This window comes from Scheffersomyces xylosifermentans (genome assembly GCF_036884685.1).
Source record: "Scheffersomyces xylosifermentans strain CBS 12540 chromosome Unknown RJT20scaffold_1, whole genome shotgun sequence".
Taxonomy (NCBI): domain Eukaryota; kingdom Fungi; phylum Ascomycota; class Pichiomycetes; order Serinales; family Debaryomycetaceae; genus Scheffersomyces; species Scheffersomyces xylosifermentans.
The window spans coordinates 377,670-394,143 of NW_027042939.1; the positions used below are offsets into that span (position 1 = coordinate 377,670).

Below are 16,474 nucleotides of genomic sequence, written 5' to 3' on the forward strand. Positions count from 1 at the left end.
GATGAGTGTTAGTAAATTGAAGTGGTAGTAACTTTGTGTGGATGGTATACATTTGTACTTGTAGATGATCTTTATTTGTTTACGGAGCTTGGAGTACTTTATTTGGGGAAAAGCTGTCTTTTTTTGGGCACTCGTTTGGTGCTTCATTTGGAAGCCCGTCTCCATGCTTTGAACAATGTCGGTAGACTTGCGACCTTAGTAGTTGAAAATGCTTAATTATACTGATATTCTCTAAAAAAATGAAGATATGAAACGGTATTTTTACTATTGGCTCGGGCTTATTTCTATCCATGGGACATTCCGAATTCTATAGATGGTATGACTGAATTATTGTCGAATGCTCTCGTCACAAACCATCCTTTTGTTCCTTTTGCTCCATTTGTAAATATTTCGCAGCAATTCGTATATTTTTCACTAAAGGTGGGTAAAACTCGTGGTGGTGGTTATTTATCTCTACAGAATTCTTACGCATATGGATGTATGAAGTCATGAAGTAGTGACTTATAAATCTTTCTAATGAAGTGAATCACATCTACTATCTTTCCAACATTCTTTTCAGATTTTATTGTATATATACATCTTTCTACTTAAAGTATATGGTAAGTAAACTTCCAATGGTGCACCCCAACAAGACCGTCACAAACGAGAAAATCTCCAAGTCGGTCTTGTTGAATTGCAAGGTGTCTATTTCTTTGTCTGCCAATGTCTTGTAATCTCTTAAGACCTTAGCTTTAATGTCCTGCCATGACCATGTTGCAGGCGAGAATGTGAGAGCGTATGACGTAGAGGGTACAGCTTCTCTATTCACAACAACATCTATAGTATCAACAGCATCAACAGCAGGATCAACAACAGGTGTAGCCTCATCTTTAATAGATTCAACATGCTCCGTTCTCGTTTCTTCTAAAGGTGGCTCATTTTCAGGACTGAGCTTTGCAATTATGGGGGCCAAAGTTGTTCCATCCGCCTCTGAAATCTCAACCAAGACTTGTCTGACCTTATCCTCAAACGATGCAGTGAGCTTCCTTCTCTTCCAAGGCTCGACAAGGAATGTTGCTATTATAAAAAGAAACACGTTTAGACCCATCAAAAACCAAGTACCCCAAGTCGATGCTCTTCTAATTTTATCAGACCAAATTTGTTCTTCGTGATATCTGGTTAAGATCAGCTGTGTCAATTTGAGCTGAACAGCATCCGCCCTCAGCTCTGCTTCACTTAACTTAGTCTCAGCCTCTGTTTCTTGCTGTTCATTCAAGTGATCATTTCTGTACAACTCTGTGAATCTTTCAAGTTCTCCTGCGGTCCAATTGTGCTTCCTGGTCAACAAATCATTAACTTCACGTTGCAGGGCAGAACGACGAAGGATCGCTTCTGAATACTTATGCTTGCAAGATTTCACTTCATCCTTTGCTTCTTTTAGTTCTGTCTCGAGTGTTTGAATGGCTTTCTTTAATTTTTCTATAGCCGAGTATCCGGTAACGTCATTTAACAATCTTGTTGCTTTCAAGATTGTCTCTTGAAGGGAATCAAGGGTCACTTCAAGCTTTTTGTAGTATTTATTTCTGAGCTCTTCTTTCTGTGAAGGCAAATTGCCTATTTCCCTTTTTATGGCCTCGCTGATATCCTTGTATGTATTGTTTGATTTAGAAGGTTCTTCTCCAGCTTCAGCTTCAGCTGTTGAGGCAGACTCTTCTTTAATAATTTGATCATTTGAAGAATCATTCTGACTCTCTTTTGTCGCTTCGTTCAGCTTTTCTTGAGTATCTTCAGTCTTCTTCTCTTTCGACTCCCTAAGGGTATGCTCTGCCTGAATTCTACGAAGTGTTTCATCATTTTGTTTTATTCTTTCCACTTCTTTGGCCCTTTTCTTGATCGCTTCTGAGCCGAAGTTCGTCGATTCGATGATTTCGGTAAGTTTTGGGTCGTCATATTTCGGCACCCCCCTGGTGGCTTCTCTCTTGCTCTGGATATCCTCAATTCTATGTACTCCAGGAAATTTGGCCTTCTGTGACTGGAACCGTATTCCAAATAACAACAGACGCTTCTGGCTTCTACAGATTAATGACAGCACAGTGACAATTCTATTCATGTTGTCATTGAACCACCTACTATTGACCACTGAATACTACTATATATACGTTTCTACAATGTCTACTTACTCCATATAGCCCTCTCTCTTACCATTAACTGTCTAACAACTACATTTCTAAATCTGGAGAAAACCGCTTGTCGGACAAAGCCAAAAATTTGGGGTGCCAAAAGTGAAAAATTTGGGCCGAAATTTCATACTGTTGTAGGGACGGGCAGAATGAAAGTGGAGAAGGTTAGAATGTCAATTGGAACGGAAATGTGGATATATATACCAATTGAAGCTATTGGGAATGTTATATAGAAGAAAATATTGAAAGTGTGGTAATTGGGTATACATTAACTATGGCACGGTGTCTTCTAATTGGGAGCGCTCGTACAATTAATTGAAATAAAATGAGATTGATAGGATGGGATCGATAGTATGGGGAAACGAGTAATAAGTGAATATTAATTATAATGTTAGAGGGGATAATATTCTCTGTTAGCTCCAACAACCACGGTAAAAATGCTTATAATGAATACGATTGCTCTTCTTTCAAACACTTATCACCATCTCTATATCTCTCATAACTAATTACACTACACTACAGGTCCAATATACCCCAAGAATTTGAGATAACATAATTTTCATTAACTCATTAATTACACACTTACACAGAAAAAAAAAACATAAAGTCGTTAGTGAAAACCCGAGACTGTTGTTGCTGTATCTAGCAATCGTAGAAATACAGTTAGAAGTTGGTGTCTACCAATTTCTTGGCCAAAATCCAGTCGTCGCTCTCAACGTAGTCTAAAACAACGATACCAACACCCTTTTGGAAAGAGTCCTCAATCTTACTTTGAAGCAAGGCATTGGCAATCTGTTGAGGCCAGCAGTCATGGTCAAAGAAATTAGAAGCAGAAGTGAAGTTGACAAACAACTTGTTGTCATTGTCTTTGGTGTAGTCCTTAGCCTTGTTAATCAAGTCCTTAACGTACTCGACCTTCTTTGGAATATCATCGGCCTTCTCCACTTCACAGAAATCCTGGACAACAAAGGTTCCTCTGTCGTCGTCGGTAGTGTTGTAGTGCCACGAAGCGGCATCGAAACCGAATTGGTTTCTTCTGTCTTGGTTGTTAACTCCAAATCTTCTGAAAAGAATGGCCTTACCTCTGGCATCACCAAGCTTAGGAATGTCAGTGTTTAAGTACCACTTGTCCTTGTTTGGGGTGATGTATTTGTCCCAGATGAGGTTACCGAATTCGTCGTTGGCGTTATCCCAGTCGTCAGAGCCTTCCTGCTTCAACGAGACAATGACGGTCTCGGACCTGTTGTTGTTCAAGAAATCGTATACTTCGTCGAAGGTATCCTTCAACAATCTTGGGAATGGGATTTTGACCGGGAACTTGCCGTGAATGACTTGCAAGTCCTTTGCGTCATCGCCTTCCTTCAAGAATTGTTTACCGGCTCTGATATCCAAGAATCTAACACCGTGGTTCAATTGTTCGGTGACAGACTCTCCCTGGCATTGAACAGATGGCAAAGCAGTATGGCACGCAGCGGAATTGTGGGTACCTGGAATTGACAACTTGGAAATTCTGGTGTTGTCGTCAATTTCCTTCAACCAAGTCTTGTAGTTAACCATTGTAGCGATGAGTATGGGGTTGCGATGAGTGGGGTAGGAATGTTACCGAGAACGATGTTTACTGGTGAAAAATAGTTCCAAAACGATTAACGAACAGTGTTGCGAAGTGTCAACGTCAATGTCAACGCTAAATTGTGCAGAGTTGTCGGGTGCAATTGTGGAACAACAACAGAATTCACGAGACGACACAGAACCGAGAAGGAAACACGGCTCTTATAAACCACCTCCAGTGACGGCGGAAGAATGGAGTCGTTTCATGTTAAGGAGAGAATTCCGATGAGCCCGATGCCCAATTGGGATATCGGGGGACATGACATAAAACGAGACGTGAAATTTCTCTGCATTTAGTTGGTTCTCGGTGGAGTCCAGAAGCTTCACTACATGAGGGGGCTGACAGGCAACGGGACGAGGTGGGATGAAGGTGTTATGTTTCATGGTGGCGGGGAGGGCTTAAACTACGGAGAAAGAGAGATTGAGGGAGAGAAAGGGTGAGAAAGGGTGAGAGACGGCACTCTACATGAAACGTCGAATTGGTTAAATAGGAGAACGGAGGGTCTACAGTTATAATGTGAGCTGTTTTAATATTACTAGTGCCAATACTAATAAAATATACATAAATACTAAGACCAATAATAATACCACTAATAATTTTTTTAAGGGGGTATAGGTTCATTCCTAACTAACTTAGATTGAATTAGAGAATAAAGAGAAAGTAATAATACCATTAGTGCTCTTAAGACTAATAATAAAACTACTTATAACTACATACATAAAAAGAAGTCTTAGTGAGCACACTACACTATAGTTAGTTAGTGTACCTGAATTTGCTTCAATGGCTGTGCGGAATTGTATTTGCTGTGACTTTGACATTTCTAGTGTGTCTAAAAATGAATAAAATAGACACGCGATGCATCTTTAAGTTAAAAATTGGTCTATGTACATATGTGGTATTATTGTAGCGTGTTATATTGTGTATTATATTGTGTATTATTATAGTGTTTTATATAGTGTGATATATTGTATAGTGTATAATGTATTATATAGCGTATAGTGTTCTATATAGTGCACTATATACAGCATGGTATATGGCTGGTGGTTCGTTACACTTTTTTTTCATACATGGGGGTATTTATGTCAAAATGGTTTTCTATCGATTGCTTACCAGTCAGCGTCGTATTTTTAGTCGTACTTTCGTAATTGAAGAAAACTGCTTTGTTCAATTTTCTTTTTCTTTTCTTTTGTCTGTTTTAACTTTTATAATCATATCTCCATTGTTCTCCCTTTAAGTTAATTGTCCTCGACTTACAGTTTCGTTTCCTTATTGCACTATATACAAATACTCTATTTTCATATAAAAGTCGCCATTTTAAGTAAAATTTCGATAGACTGCTATTTTTTTCTATTTTACCGTTCTATATATGTTTTTAATAAGCCATCGCAGTATATGTAAATGTATAACCTAAACTTCTTTTTGAAAGCTTGTTCATCTCTCGTAGCTTTTATGTTGCAAAAGTTCAATTCTTGGATGCAATAAATCCGTCCCATACATCCTTAGAACTCTTGAAGCCCTTGGTCTCAGGAACGAAGAGCCACATACCCACGAAATAACTCACACTGATAACAACAAAAATGTAGAAAACGTATCCACCTATAAGATTTTGCAAAATAGGGAACGCAAACGCAATAAGTATATTGGCTAGCCAATTGGTACATGTACCAATAGATTGTGCAATTCCCACAACTTCATGACTTGCCAACTCCGAGATCATCAAAAATGGAATGGGTCCCAATCCAATGGAAAACCCAATTATAAAGCCGAAGCAGGCAGTAATAACTGCAATGTCGAATTGGTTGATGATTCCCACCGCAATGGTAAGCGAGCAGACTCCACACATAACGATCGAGGCCTGTAATAACGTCTTTCTTCCTACACGATCGACAATGGGCGAGATAGCAATGGCACTTAACACGTTAACAAATGAAAATGAACAACTTAACACCAAGACATAATCACTTCCAGAATCTTTATTGTTGAACAAATTATTAAGGATTCTGACACCATAGTACACAATAGCATTCATACCCACGAGTTGTTGAGCTGTTTGGATCAAAACAATAGCGATAAACTGGCTTCTATACTTCGCTCCGAATATAAAGTCTTTTGTTGTGACAGTAGGAGCGTCATTGGAACTCCTTCTTGAGCTGGATCTAGAAACTGGTTCCAGAATTATTGATTCTGCGGGGTTACCACCCTCTTCAAGTAAGGCCGAAGTTTCAGAAGGTTGGATAGCCTTATTGCCTCCATCATTGGCAGAGAGTTGTCTCCAGTGGTTAATTTCATAATTCACAGTAGTTCTGTCTGATCTCAAAGTGTGGAGAATGTCTGTTGCTGATCTGTGATCCTGTCCTTGTAACACCATCCATTTTGGAGATTCAGTGATAGTGAATAAAAGTACAAATTGAAGCAACCCCAATACCAGCGCAAATAAGAAGATGACTCTCCACTGTTGGTCATTGGAGAAAAAGTAAGAAACAACCTGAGCTAAGAAAATACCAACAGTAACAGCCAACTGAAGCAACGATCCCAATAAACCACGACGGTTGACAGGAGCTAGTTCGTTGATAAGAATTGGAGACATGATCAAGGCAGAACCAGCAGCGAGCCCGCTCAAAAATCTGCCCAAGTTGAGCAAAAATGCTGAGTTGGCAAAAGTCATGGTCAATGATCCAGCAAAGAAGCAAAGAGCATTGAACAAACAAGTGTGCTTTCTACCATAAGTTGTAGAGATCGAGGTAGAACCGAGGATGGTCGACGAAACCAATCCGCCAACAGTGAACATTGTAGTAATTAACGCGATACCTTCTTCAGACATGGGTATGCATTGCTTGAAGTCATGTCTCGACCAAATGGTATCATTGTAGTCAGGGAAAGGACCTGGTTTGTGAAATTTACATGACAAAATGTCCACTGGGGCATTTAATTCTGCCAAATGGAACCCGAATTGCAATGTTCCTAAACAGACAATGGCCGTGGACCAGCCAAGACTAAATGTCACCGTATGGTGTTTATCGAGAAAGTTATGTATGGAGGTTGGAGTGTGCATGGTACAGCAAAGTTACTCTGAAGCACGGTGGAAAGTGATAATAGAGTCCACTGAGCAACTGTCAAAACGGTTAACTTCAATGTCAATGTTTATACGACACGTCTATACAGCTTTCCGAGATCAACTGTACTAAGTATATAGTTCACCAGATCAACATTACCCTTCCATATGTGATAAGCGAAGAGATAAGAAATGTGCTAAAATGTGAAAAAAATGTGACAAAAAAATGAGTGGGCAAAAGAAATTTCACTTGCAGGAATGGAAGATGGGAAGAAAGAACCCTGTATTTGTAGTAGAGGAGAGGATGTAATATGGATGGAGAAATGTATTGGTTGAGATAGCAATGTGACAATTTACAGGGTGACGGTGAACTGAAAGGTATAAAATTTGGATAGAAACCGGGTTCCCGTGTGCTTGAATGTTATTTGGTTGTAGGGGACTGTGGGGAACAGCATTACCTCTCAAATGCCTAAATCAGATCGATTGCTGCAGCATCGGAAAACTCCGAAGGAACAACGAAATCTCTAGCAACCTTGCCCTGTCAAACTGCACACGAAGAACGAAACAAGAAGTCCAGTCCCGAAACGAATCGGCGCCCCGACCTCGAATTGCTTAAGGGGAAGAATCTCGTAAGACTATTTCGAATTGTACAGCTTTGGGGTTTTGGCTTGCGCGTTAGGTGCCTATTAGTATTTTGCAATCACTGCGATAAGAGGTCTGCCATGACAACGCAGATTGCGTATCATATAATGCTATAATTACCTCCATTGGCCTATATATTGCGGTAACTCACACAAACTTGTAGTCATCCGCATCAAGTAAGACATTCCTCTTTATACACTGCTTTATAAACCCCTCTCTAACCACGGAAGGAATTCTTGTAGTAAGAACATTCCCTTCGAATTCCAAGGCATCACTTATTGATTTAGTGATGTTGTTGACCTTCTTCAAGACCAGCTTTCGATTCTGGTTTTCAGCATCGTTCGTAACAACTATAAATGAGCATCCCTGATAACTGTCTAAAACTTTACCCCCAAACCTCTCTATCCGATCCTTTAAATCCTGATAAGAAAAATCCAGTGTCTCTAGTGAAATGATGTGGAATTTGACGCCATTGAAAAGGAAACACTGAGGTACGGGAATTTGTAACTTTTCTAAATCGTCAATGAACTCATATCTGTATTCAGATAACTCTCGATCTGTTAGCTTCAAAAACTTACAACTCTTTAAGTCTGTGATCGATTGATGTATTATGTAACTATCACCAAATTCATCCTGCTTGTGCTTGAAAAGGTCCCAATGTTTCGTATTGTATATGAATATTGGTTCTAGTTGAACCACCGTATTTCTGTTGATACATTCAAATAGCCAATTTGGTTTAATTAAGTCAACGCCCTTTTCGAGATACCCCTTGCAAGTTGGAAGCTCCCTTTCCGTTACTACTATATACTGCTTCTCACTGAACTTGTCTAAGGAATTAGTAATAGTTCCGCCATACTTTTTGACTAGATTTATCAATTCGTCTCTAGAAATTCTTTCCCCATTCTCACTCACTTTGTCACTGAGAATAACAAAAGTAAAACCCTTAAACAATTCAGATTCGACTTTCACAGCTTTTGGTTGCCTAGTCTGAACAAAAGAATTCTCCATTACCCTTCTCTTTTTATTTGCGGATTGTGATTTCTCAACATCGGTTGAATATCTTTCTTTAAGGCTTCTGTATTCACTGATTGTTGTGCAATCGTGAATTGATTTGTCTTCTCTGATGCTACGACAATACAAGTTATGCAAAGTTGTACCAACGGCATATGTCTTTTCAATAGTACAATCAATTGACCGTGCTTTAATTTCAAGTACAAGTGAATCCCGAGGATGAATCCAATGCATTGGTTTCTTGTTACCAAATTTAAGGACCTTGGATGGTGGTAGTTGGTCTTTGTATGCTATCCATTTATTGTGGGTAATTCTCTCAATTTTGTCATACTCTTCTTCTGTGAACCCATTTCCACAAGTACAGAAACTGTAGAAGATTTGATCATCATCGTTTTTCAATCCACACATGTATGATATTTTGACACCCGGAATCTTCCCTATAACAGTAAGATCCAAATTTTCTCCAAACTTTTCTAGATATTCCGGCTTCACTTTGACCCAATGAGGGTTTCTCTCCCCAACAAAGTATTTCAGCTGAACATGCTTCACTACAATACCCTCACTTCGAGAACTAACAACTTTCTTGATAGCGTTCTTAATGTCATCTGGAGTCGACCCCAACACAGCCGGTAAAATCTCTAATCTATGGGGGATCGGATTAATAATCTTTTGCAAAAGATCCTTGCGGAAGAATAAAGGGTGGTTAGTTAGATTAGTCCCATTGATGTGCAAAACATCAAATACCAAAAAGAAAGGATATGAAGATTGCTGTTCATATTGGTCAATTGTAGTATATTGCCTCACAGATTCTTGGATGGCAGATGATTTTAAAGTTCCAAATGGTAAAACCACATTCCTCTTGAAATCCCAAGCGACCATTTCACCATCTAAAATAATAGAATCTACCTTCTTTGGAAAAGCATCTATGAGGTACTTGGTAAGGGAACCTATTTCGTAGTTTTCACCATACAAAAAAGAGTAATCTTTCAACCGTCTTGAATAAAACTTGAACTGCTTTCCCTCTTTGTGTAGCACCATTCTATCACCATCCATTTTCTCTTCCATGTAAAACTTACCATGCAAGTTATTGGATTTATACATCTTTTGGAAGTTTTCGTCCATTGGGACTGAGATCGCCATGTCTTTGATCAACTTGTCATAATTCTTTGTTAACTTGAAGGATAGTTGCGGTCTGAAGGGAGACCTTGGATGCACATTTAACTCTTCGGGCTTCAAGCGGACTGACGGGTCGAGAAGATAGTTGAACGTCTTTTGAAGATTATTACAAATTTCAAACAATGCAGCCCCATCGGGATGCCATATCTGAAGGAAGAAGGATTCAAATCGTACTAAAATGGACTTCTTCAACAAGATATGTAAGAACCATCTTACTTCTGGTATTGAGACGGAGTCTAGAATTGGTTTTAAGATGGCTATTTGTTCATTCGATTTCTTTGCATAGTTCAACAGATCCAACTTTGCATTCAATTCTGGCACGGAGTATGTACGTCTTTTGGGTACTTCGTCATTATCGCTGAAAACCGTAGTCTCTCTTCTATTAGCAATGATTCTAGAGGCTCTCAACGGGAGGTCTCTGAGATTGCTGGAGTCAACGCTAAATCGCTTGGCTTTTTGGTATCCATGTTTCCAATGATACAATACTTGGTAATCCTCCGATTCCAGTGGTATTCTGTACATTTTGACTATCAATCTTGCCAATGTTACATCTCTGATGTAGTAAAGTCGGCCATCCTTGTCAGGAAAGATGAGACGCGCAGTAGGGAAGATATCATCACCAATATGAATCCTGAAAGTCTTGATAAAGGTTTCAATTACGGCAGCCTTCTTCTCGGATACAGTTCTGTAATGGCCCAAGTTAGTTTTGTTGGCTCCATCTAGTTTAGTGAAGAGTTCATCAACTAAAAACTTGTATTGCGGCTCTTGGTGATTAGTTGGAGAGGGGACATTTTCCAAGAAAGCCATTTCCTTTGATGGTTTTTTTTTCTTCCCAATGCAATCAGTATCAGTCAAAGTATACTTTCACGAACTCCAGCTACCAATTGAGCAGGATCTACAAGAGTAAGGCTATGGTTCAGCTGTCTCTACGTATAATTAGCAATGCTCAGTAAATCTGGGGTTTTCCGCGTCTCCAATAGTTGCCTAATAGAGACGGTTGTGGAACGACGAGTCAACTGCAAAATCAGATGGTTCCTAGAAGATTGTGAAGTTGACGTGGCAGGGCAACAAACAAGGGCAATGCTACTGTTGATTAAAGCCCCCATGATATACAGTTACAGAATGTTGGAGAATGCCCGACACGGTGAGAAAGAAAGTTGTAAGGCTTGAATTTCGTGGGTCGCAGCAAGTTTGGGCTCGGCTGTGGAGCAATAGTGTGGTATGTCTTGGAGCCAGAGTTCATCTGCACAAGGTCTAAAGAGAAAGTGTTCTTATGCGGAGTTACTCACGGTGGCTATGTAGTCAAGAAATGGAAGTCAATCTTGGAGCCCTAGTAGAGTTTCGCAGGGTTGGAGTGGAGTGGAGTGCAGTGGAGCGTTGCACTTTTTCCATCGCAAGGGGTTTAAGATCCCTTGTTAGAGAAATGATATGAGAGTATGTAGAGCTTAGGAGGGGTCAATTATCGTGTGCCTTATCGGAGGGATGACGCAAATTACGACACTCACAATATACACAGATAACAATCAACGGCTACAATAACTGAAAGCAGGCCCGAAGTACTGGACCCCAGATAGATAGTCTCCAATCAATATGCATGGAGATTTGTTCCTAATGGGGATGAAGGTGGTGGAGAAGACTCCATGGGGGGACAAGATTGGATAGCCAGCGTCCGAAATAGGGACATTTTGGAATTAAGCTTTTCAACGGAACTCCCATGCAGAGCAGTTAGAGGTTGAGACCAGTAAATATTATATTTTTGCTAATAATGGGTTCTATTTACAATGGATAATATCGACGTCACTGTGTCATTCCGAGAGCAAAGATAAAAAATCATATTAGGGAGCAAAATTCTCCAACTCCTTTGTCTCCGTCTTTCGAAGCCTTTTTTGAGCTCCGGTTTCTTAGGGTCTTCAAGAATTCTCAATACCCCTAGTACAAACTCCTCTATACTTACCACCACTCTGTGCTAACTGACTGGCTCCCAAGCCATTGCCCAAGCCTCTCCAAATGACGTAATTGAAAGTTGTCGTTCCGGTATACGATGTGCTTGTAGATGAGATTGTTTTTTTTTTGGCCACAGCTAATTTACGCATTTGTGTAAGTGTTGTTGCGGCGGCTTAGGCTTAGACCATCGATGAGTCTTGGTAAATTTCAATTTTTATGTGGTATCTGGAGCAGACACGGAAGAGGCTGACGAACTCCCACAAGCGACGACCATCGTGTCGAGTAACCTTTAGAGTTGTGAATGGGGACCGAGCCTTGCCTTTTGCCCACCTGGATGTGCTTTTGCCTTGTGGGTTCACTTTATTCTTGCCGTTCCTTTAAACTTTCAAACTGCGTTCTAATCCCGAACGGGCACTGCACTTTTCTGAAGCGTCCCTTCTTCGTTCATTGTGGTGGAAACGATCGCCGTATTTTTCCTGATAAGATTATTCCCAATGGATCCGCTCGCAGAGCATTCTGTGGATATTTTCTGGGCTCCCTTCGTGGGTGACAGGCTCCTGCTCAGTAAACCCGCTCGTTCCTGGGCCGTGAAAAATTACCTTCACTGGGGTTAGTAATGATTCTCTAATTTATTTTACTACCTGCGCTGATTATTTCTTAGTGATGTATTATTGCCGAATTGTGCCCTCATCCGTAGGGCTTGGATTCCAAGCTTGGACCAGGGTTGCTGAAACCGGAATTCTTGTGCTTTCTGCGATTTGTATCCCAGTTCTGGTGTCTACCTTCCTGGTTACTAGATCATACAAATTCGACGCAGCGATTACTCTACAATCAAACGCATGATTTCTTTTTTCCAGTTTTTCCGTTGCTGTGAAGCCAGTAAAATAAATTGCTAAAATGATGGAGATACAGCAAACCCCCCGACGTCATGTTTAAACGGCCACAGCGAGAAGCCACCAAAAGTAAACCGAAATCAGTATAAATGACAGCCAGATCCTAGCCTTGAAACGTTTTTCAACCCATGTTGGAGTAAGCCTGATTCCATTTTTTGTTTTTGTTTACAGTTGTGAGCAAAGACCTATATATAGACTTGTGGATATATACCAACTTCCCATCTCTTTACTGTATTGTGGTGTGTAATCAACCCTTTGGAACACCCATGCGCCACTACCAGCGCAAGAAATACCTCCAACCCAAGAAGCTGAACCCACATTTCCAAGCATCTCATAAATAATAATCAGACGTCCGATTCCTAATTTATTCCCGAATCGGCTCAATTAGTAAAAAAGTGTAAGTGATTCTTCCATTTCGAATCTCATCACACACCCCCTTACCAGAGCGGACACAGTTAAAAAAAAAAAGTCCTGAGTTAGTGCTACACTCCTATATAACAGGATAGAAGTGCTCTATAAATCAAATTTCCGAGTTACCCTGGAATTTCGTCATATCTTCTTCCCCAGACGTGCCACATCGTCTTTTACTTTGTCTTCATCACCATCATCACCCCTTGTTTCCAATCCCACCCAGGGTTTTCACTATCGCTGAATAACACCGTCCTATCGCTATTCTGCTACTCACTGGAAAATACCAGTTTTCCCGAGAGCCAAATTATTCCGACCCACTTTTTTTCGAGGGCCAGACTTCCGATTCCGCTTGCGTGCTGTGCTATACGACTGCAACATTAATATTGGAACCATCAGTGAATAGAGCTATACGAAAGAATATTTCCAAAAACAAGAATTCCACATCCCTAGCATAGACTCCGTAGAGTCAACTCCCATTTTCATCGCCGAGAAATGCCCTTCCACATCTCAAAAACAAGCATTTTAGACAAATTCTCCTCGAAGCTGACGTCTCAGCCCAGTTCACCGCCTAAAGTGGAGCTAGATTCGAGCTCCAGCACCGGAAGCTCGAGAAATCTCCCCATAACAACAGCCACAAATAGTAGTCTTGAACTTCCTCCTGCCATAGGAGAAGGGTTTAGAACTCCTTCTCCAGGCTTCGATAAACCCATGATGTTAAGGTTGCCTAAGATAGACACCCGTCTTTTTTCAGACGATTCCGAGGTGTCTTCTATGAATGGCAGTGCCTCTAACTCGCCTATCACAGCACCGGGGTCAAAGACTGACTCTAGGCTTTCACCATTAAAGGCACCCAGATTGAATATTAGCAACGATGCTACTTCGACATACTCGTCCAATGGCCATAGAAGAACCTTATCGGATAAGGTGAAAACAACACCACTGTCGTTTGTGAGGCACCTGAGAATCTACTCACTGGAGTTGAACTCTTCCGACCAGTCCCTTTCGCTGTTAACAGGAAAATCCCTCTTGCTTCTGAATAAGCTCCAAACTCAAGATTTGCCTCCGGAATTGTCGCCAATAGTGAACTTGATAAACGCACAAAGATTACGAACATATGCTATTGGAACTTTCCAGATTCCGGCAGTTTACGGCAACGAAACGGCATGGTTCGAAGTGGAAGCCAAATTAACCGGTAACGAATTGGCAATCTGGAGACCTTCGGATGACGAATTCACGGTAGAGAACGATAATACCGAGTTCAAGCCTAAATATATCAATTTAATCGATTCCAGAATCGAAGTATGCTCACACGGTGAAAACTCGAACGAAATTAAGATCTTCCAGGACTTCCAAGAAGAAAACACCCTTCTCATCAAGTTTCATAACTCCACCGATCTCACCGACTGGGTTAGTGCTATCTTCTTGGCCAAGTTTGAGCATAATTCTTTAAACGAAGCGTTTACAGCCGTCATTTTGTCGTTAAAAGGTTCGAAGTTAGCAGATATCCATGTCCTTTTGGCCTCAAAAAAGAGATTCCCAAAATATGAATGGTGTCACTTACGTTTACCTCAAATTTCGTCGAAATGGATAAAGGTTTATGTAGCCATTTTACCTAGTGACAGCAAGAAAACAGGAGGAATTGAAATTTACACTAACGATAAGATCTCCAAGAAGAACCTTATGGTGTACATTCCACATGTGACAAATGCATACAATGTCTATCCCGAACAGGTGAACATGATCGATTTCAACTCGATAATGAAGTTGAGTGGAGAGATTTACGTGAACAAGCAATACGCACATCTTTTCACACACAACGGTGAGACACCACCAAGCTCTCCTTCAACCCTTTCACATCATTCATTTAGACTCAGGAAATCAGACTCAGCATCTAGTTTATCAGCTTCAGCTCCAAGCACACCATTCCAAATGCATTCTAGAAACGTATCAGAAGCATCTACAAACTCATTCTTCAACAATGCTCCTATGGCAAAGGCAGAATCTGCTGATGACCAACTCCTTCAGCCTAAGAAGCATATTCGTCACCGTAGTGTCTCACAGGGTTCGTCCACATCCAATTTAAATCCAGGAAACCTAGAAGCTTCACCAAGAAAGACCTCATCTTTTTTCAAGAAGAACATGAACAATTTCTTCACCGCCGACTACGTATACCTCATGCCAGTTGCTCATCCTGGTGTTTCCGCAATTGAGATCATGATTCGTAACTACTTCCATATTATCGACTCTTTCAAGTTGTATGGAAGACCTAAGAATTTAATCAGCGACAAAACAGACTCTCAGTCCTTGTTATTCGGGTTGCCATCGTTGCCACATTATCAATATCTTTCCATAGATGATGCTCATCGTTTAGGAGAGCAGTGTGTGTCTAGAAGTATCGCCGAGAAGTGGACAGAGTTTGACTGGCGTAAATACTACAAGTTGGACATTACAAAGAAGTACTTGGATCCTAAGAAGACATACAAAGGTCATGGTGACATTTCTAAATTATACAACAACTTGACGATTGATTTCGAAGAAATTTCAAGCCCAACAATTATGATGCCATCTGAGTTCTCGAACTTCTATGTCAGCCCTACAGTAAGCGACAGCAACTTCCAGTTCACTGCCCCAAGCACCAGTTCTTTAGGAGAACCTATTAATATGGAACGAGAGAGAGTTTCATCGCCATTATCGTCTATGTATCCTACTGCTGATGTTGAAGCTACTCCAAATGGCGAGAGTTACACCAACTCCAACATCAACAATTTGAAATTGAACAGTGCTGATCTTCCAAACTACGCTTATACCGAGCCAGCACGTACTTTGGAACCTATTCTAGACATGCCCACCCCAGCGGAGGAAATCTACCCATACAATAACTTAGTTGATTTGAGTTTGAAGCAATGATGGACCGATAGCGTCTACACAACATTACCTTTTAATTGGTGAATAGCATTCAGTTCTTGAAATCGGAACAAGCCGGTTTGAACGATCTTGTATTTGTCCTTTCTATAGAATCACCATTTAGAATATATGCATCGAATATTACTGATACAGATGTAATGTGCTAAAGTAGTAGAATTGTAGATGGTATTGTAGGGCGCCCAGTTGCAGTGAGATGGAAGAGATAACTATAAACCGGGCTCAAACACGAGAATTTCTGGGAATCCACAAGATATCCAATTCCCAAAGATATCGTTTAACATTCTGATCGAAGTAGTCCATCTTGGCAAACACCTGGTACGAGTCTAAAATTCAACATGATAAAAAAGTCGATACGACTTCAAAGTTAACTTCAAAGTTGAAAGACTTCCGAAGGAGTTATATTATTACCTCCTAACTACACAGAGGAGAGAGGTTCTTGTTTATTTGTTTACTATTTATTTGCATCTTTGCATCTTTGCAACCAAAGGTTCAAAACTTCGAACCTTCAAGTCACATTTGTAATCATTTGTAATGAAAATTGGCCCATAAAACGATGGTACATCGTCCCCTATGCCAAACATGGAAACTGTTATCTTATATGTGTTGTTTACCATTACTGTAGTAGGAAGATACACGCGACACGTGATTTTTT

At 40.4% G+C, this 16,474-nt stretch overlaps 6 protein-coding genes across 6 annotated transcripts; 2 read left to right on the forward strand and 4 right to left on the reverse strand. All coding sequences in view use genetic code 12, as the record gives it.

Annotated features, from left to right (window-relative positions):
* Window positions 1-544: 544 nt before the first annotated feature.
* SHE9 (She9p) lies at window positions 545-2,372 on the reverse strand. The gene has a single exon (XM_064915658.1). The coding sequence runs from the start codon at window positions 2,087-2,089 to the stop codon at window positions 584-586; it is 1,506 nt and encodes a 501-aa protein (XP_064776679.1). The 5' UTR covers window positions 2,090-2,372; the 3' UTR covers window positions 545-583.
* Window positions 2,373-2,611: 239 nt separating this feature from the next.
* RJT20DRAFT_7667 (phosphatidylinositol-specific phospholipase C) lies at window positions 2,612-3,822 on the reverse strand. The gene has a single exon (XM_064921187.1). The coding sequence runs from the start codon at window positions 3,714-3,716 to the stop codon at window positions 2,823-2,825; it is 894 nt and encodes a 297-aa protein (XP_064776680.1). The 5' UTR covers window positions 3,717-3,822; the 3' UTR covers window positions 2,612-2,822.
* An 861-nt stretch (window positions 3,823-4,683) lies between these two features.
* On the forward strand, window positions 4,684-5,116 carry RJT20DRAFT_7673 (uncharacterized protein). Its single transcript, XM_064921188.1, has one exon. The coding sequence runs from the start codon at window positions 4,748-4,750 to the stop codon at window positions 5,000-5,002; it is 255 nt and encodes an 84-aa protein (XP_064776681.1). The 5' UTR covers window positions 4,684-4,747; the 3' UTR covers window positions 5,003-5,116.
* Window positions 5,117-7,029, reverse strand: HGT20 (Hgt20p). The gene has a single exon (XM_064921189.1). It carries the CDS (start codon window positions 6,818-6,820, stop codon window positions 5,231-5,233), a length of 1,590 nt encoding a protein of 529 aa, XP_064776682.1. The 5' UTR covers window positions 6,821-7,029; the 3' UTR covers window positions 5,117-5,230.
* Window positions 7,030-7,609: 580 nt separating this feature from the next.
* Window positions 7,610-10,456, reverse strand: LIG4 (DNA ligase (ATP); the record flags this gene model as incomplete). Its single annotated transcript, XM_064921307.1, has 1 exon — window positions 7,610-10,456. One exon carries the CDS (start codon window positions 10,454-10,456, stop codon window positions 7,610-7,612), a length of 2,847 nt encoding a protein of 948 aa, XP_064776683.1.
* A 2,933-nt stretch (window positions 10,457-13,389) lies between these two features.
* On the forward strand, window positions 13,390-15,804 carry RJT20DRAFT_131798 (uncharacterized protein; the record flags this gene model as incomplete). Its single annotated transcript, XM_064918079.1, has 1 exon — window positions 13,390-15,804. The coding sequence occupies one exon, from the start codon at window positions 13,390-13,392 to the stop codon at window positions 15,802-15,804; it is 2,415 nt and encodes an 804-aa protein (XP_064776684.1).
* Window positions 15,805-16,474: the final 670 nt, after the last annotated feature.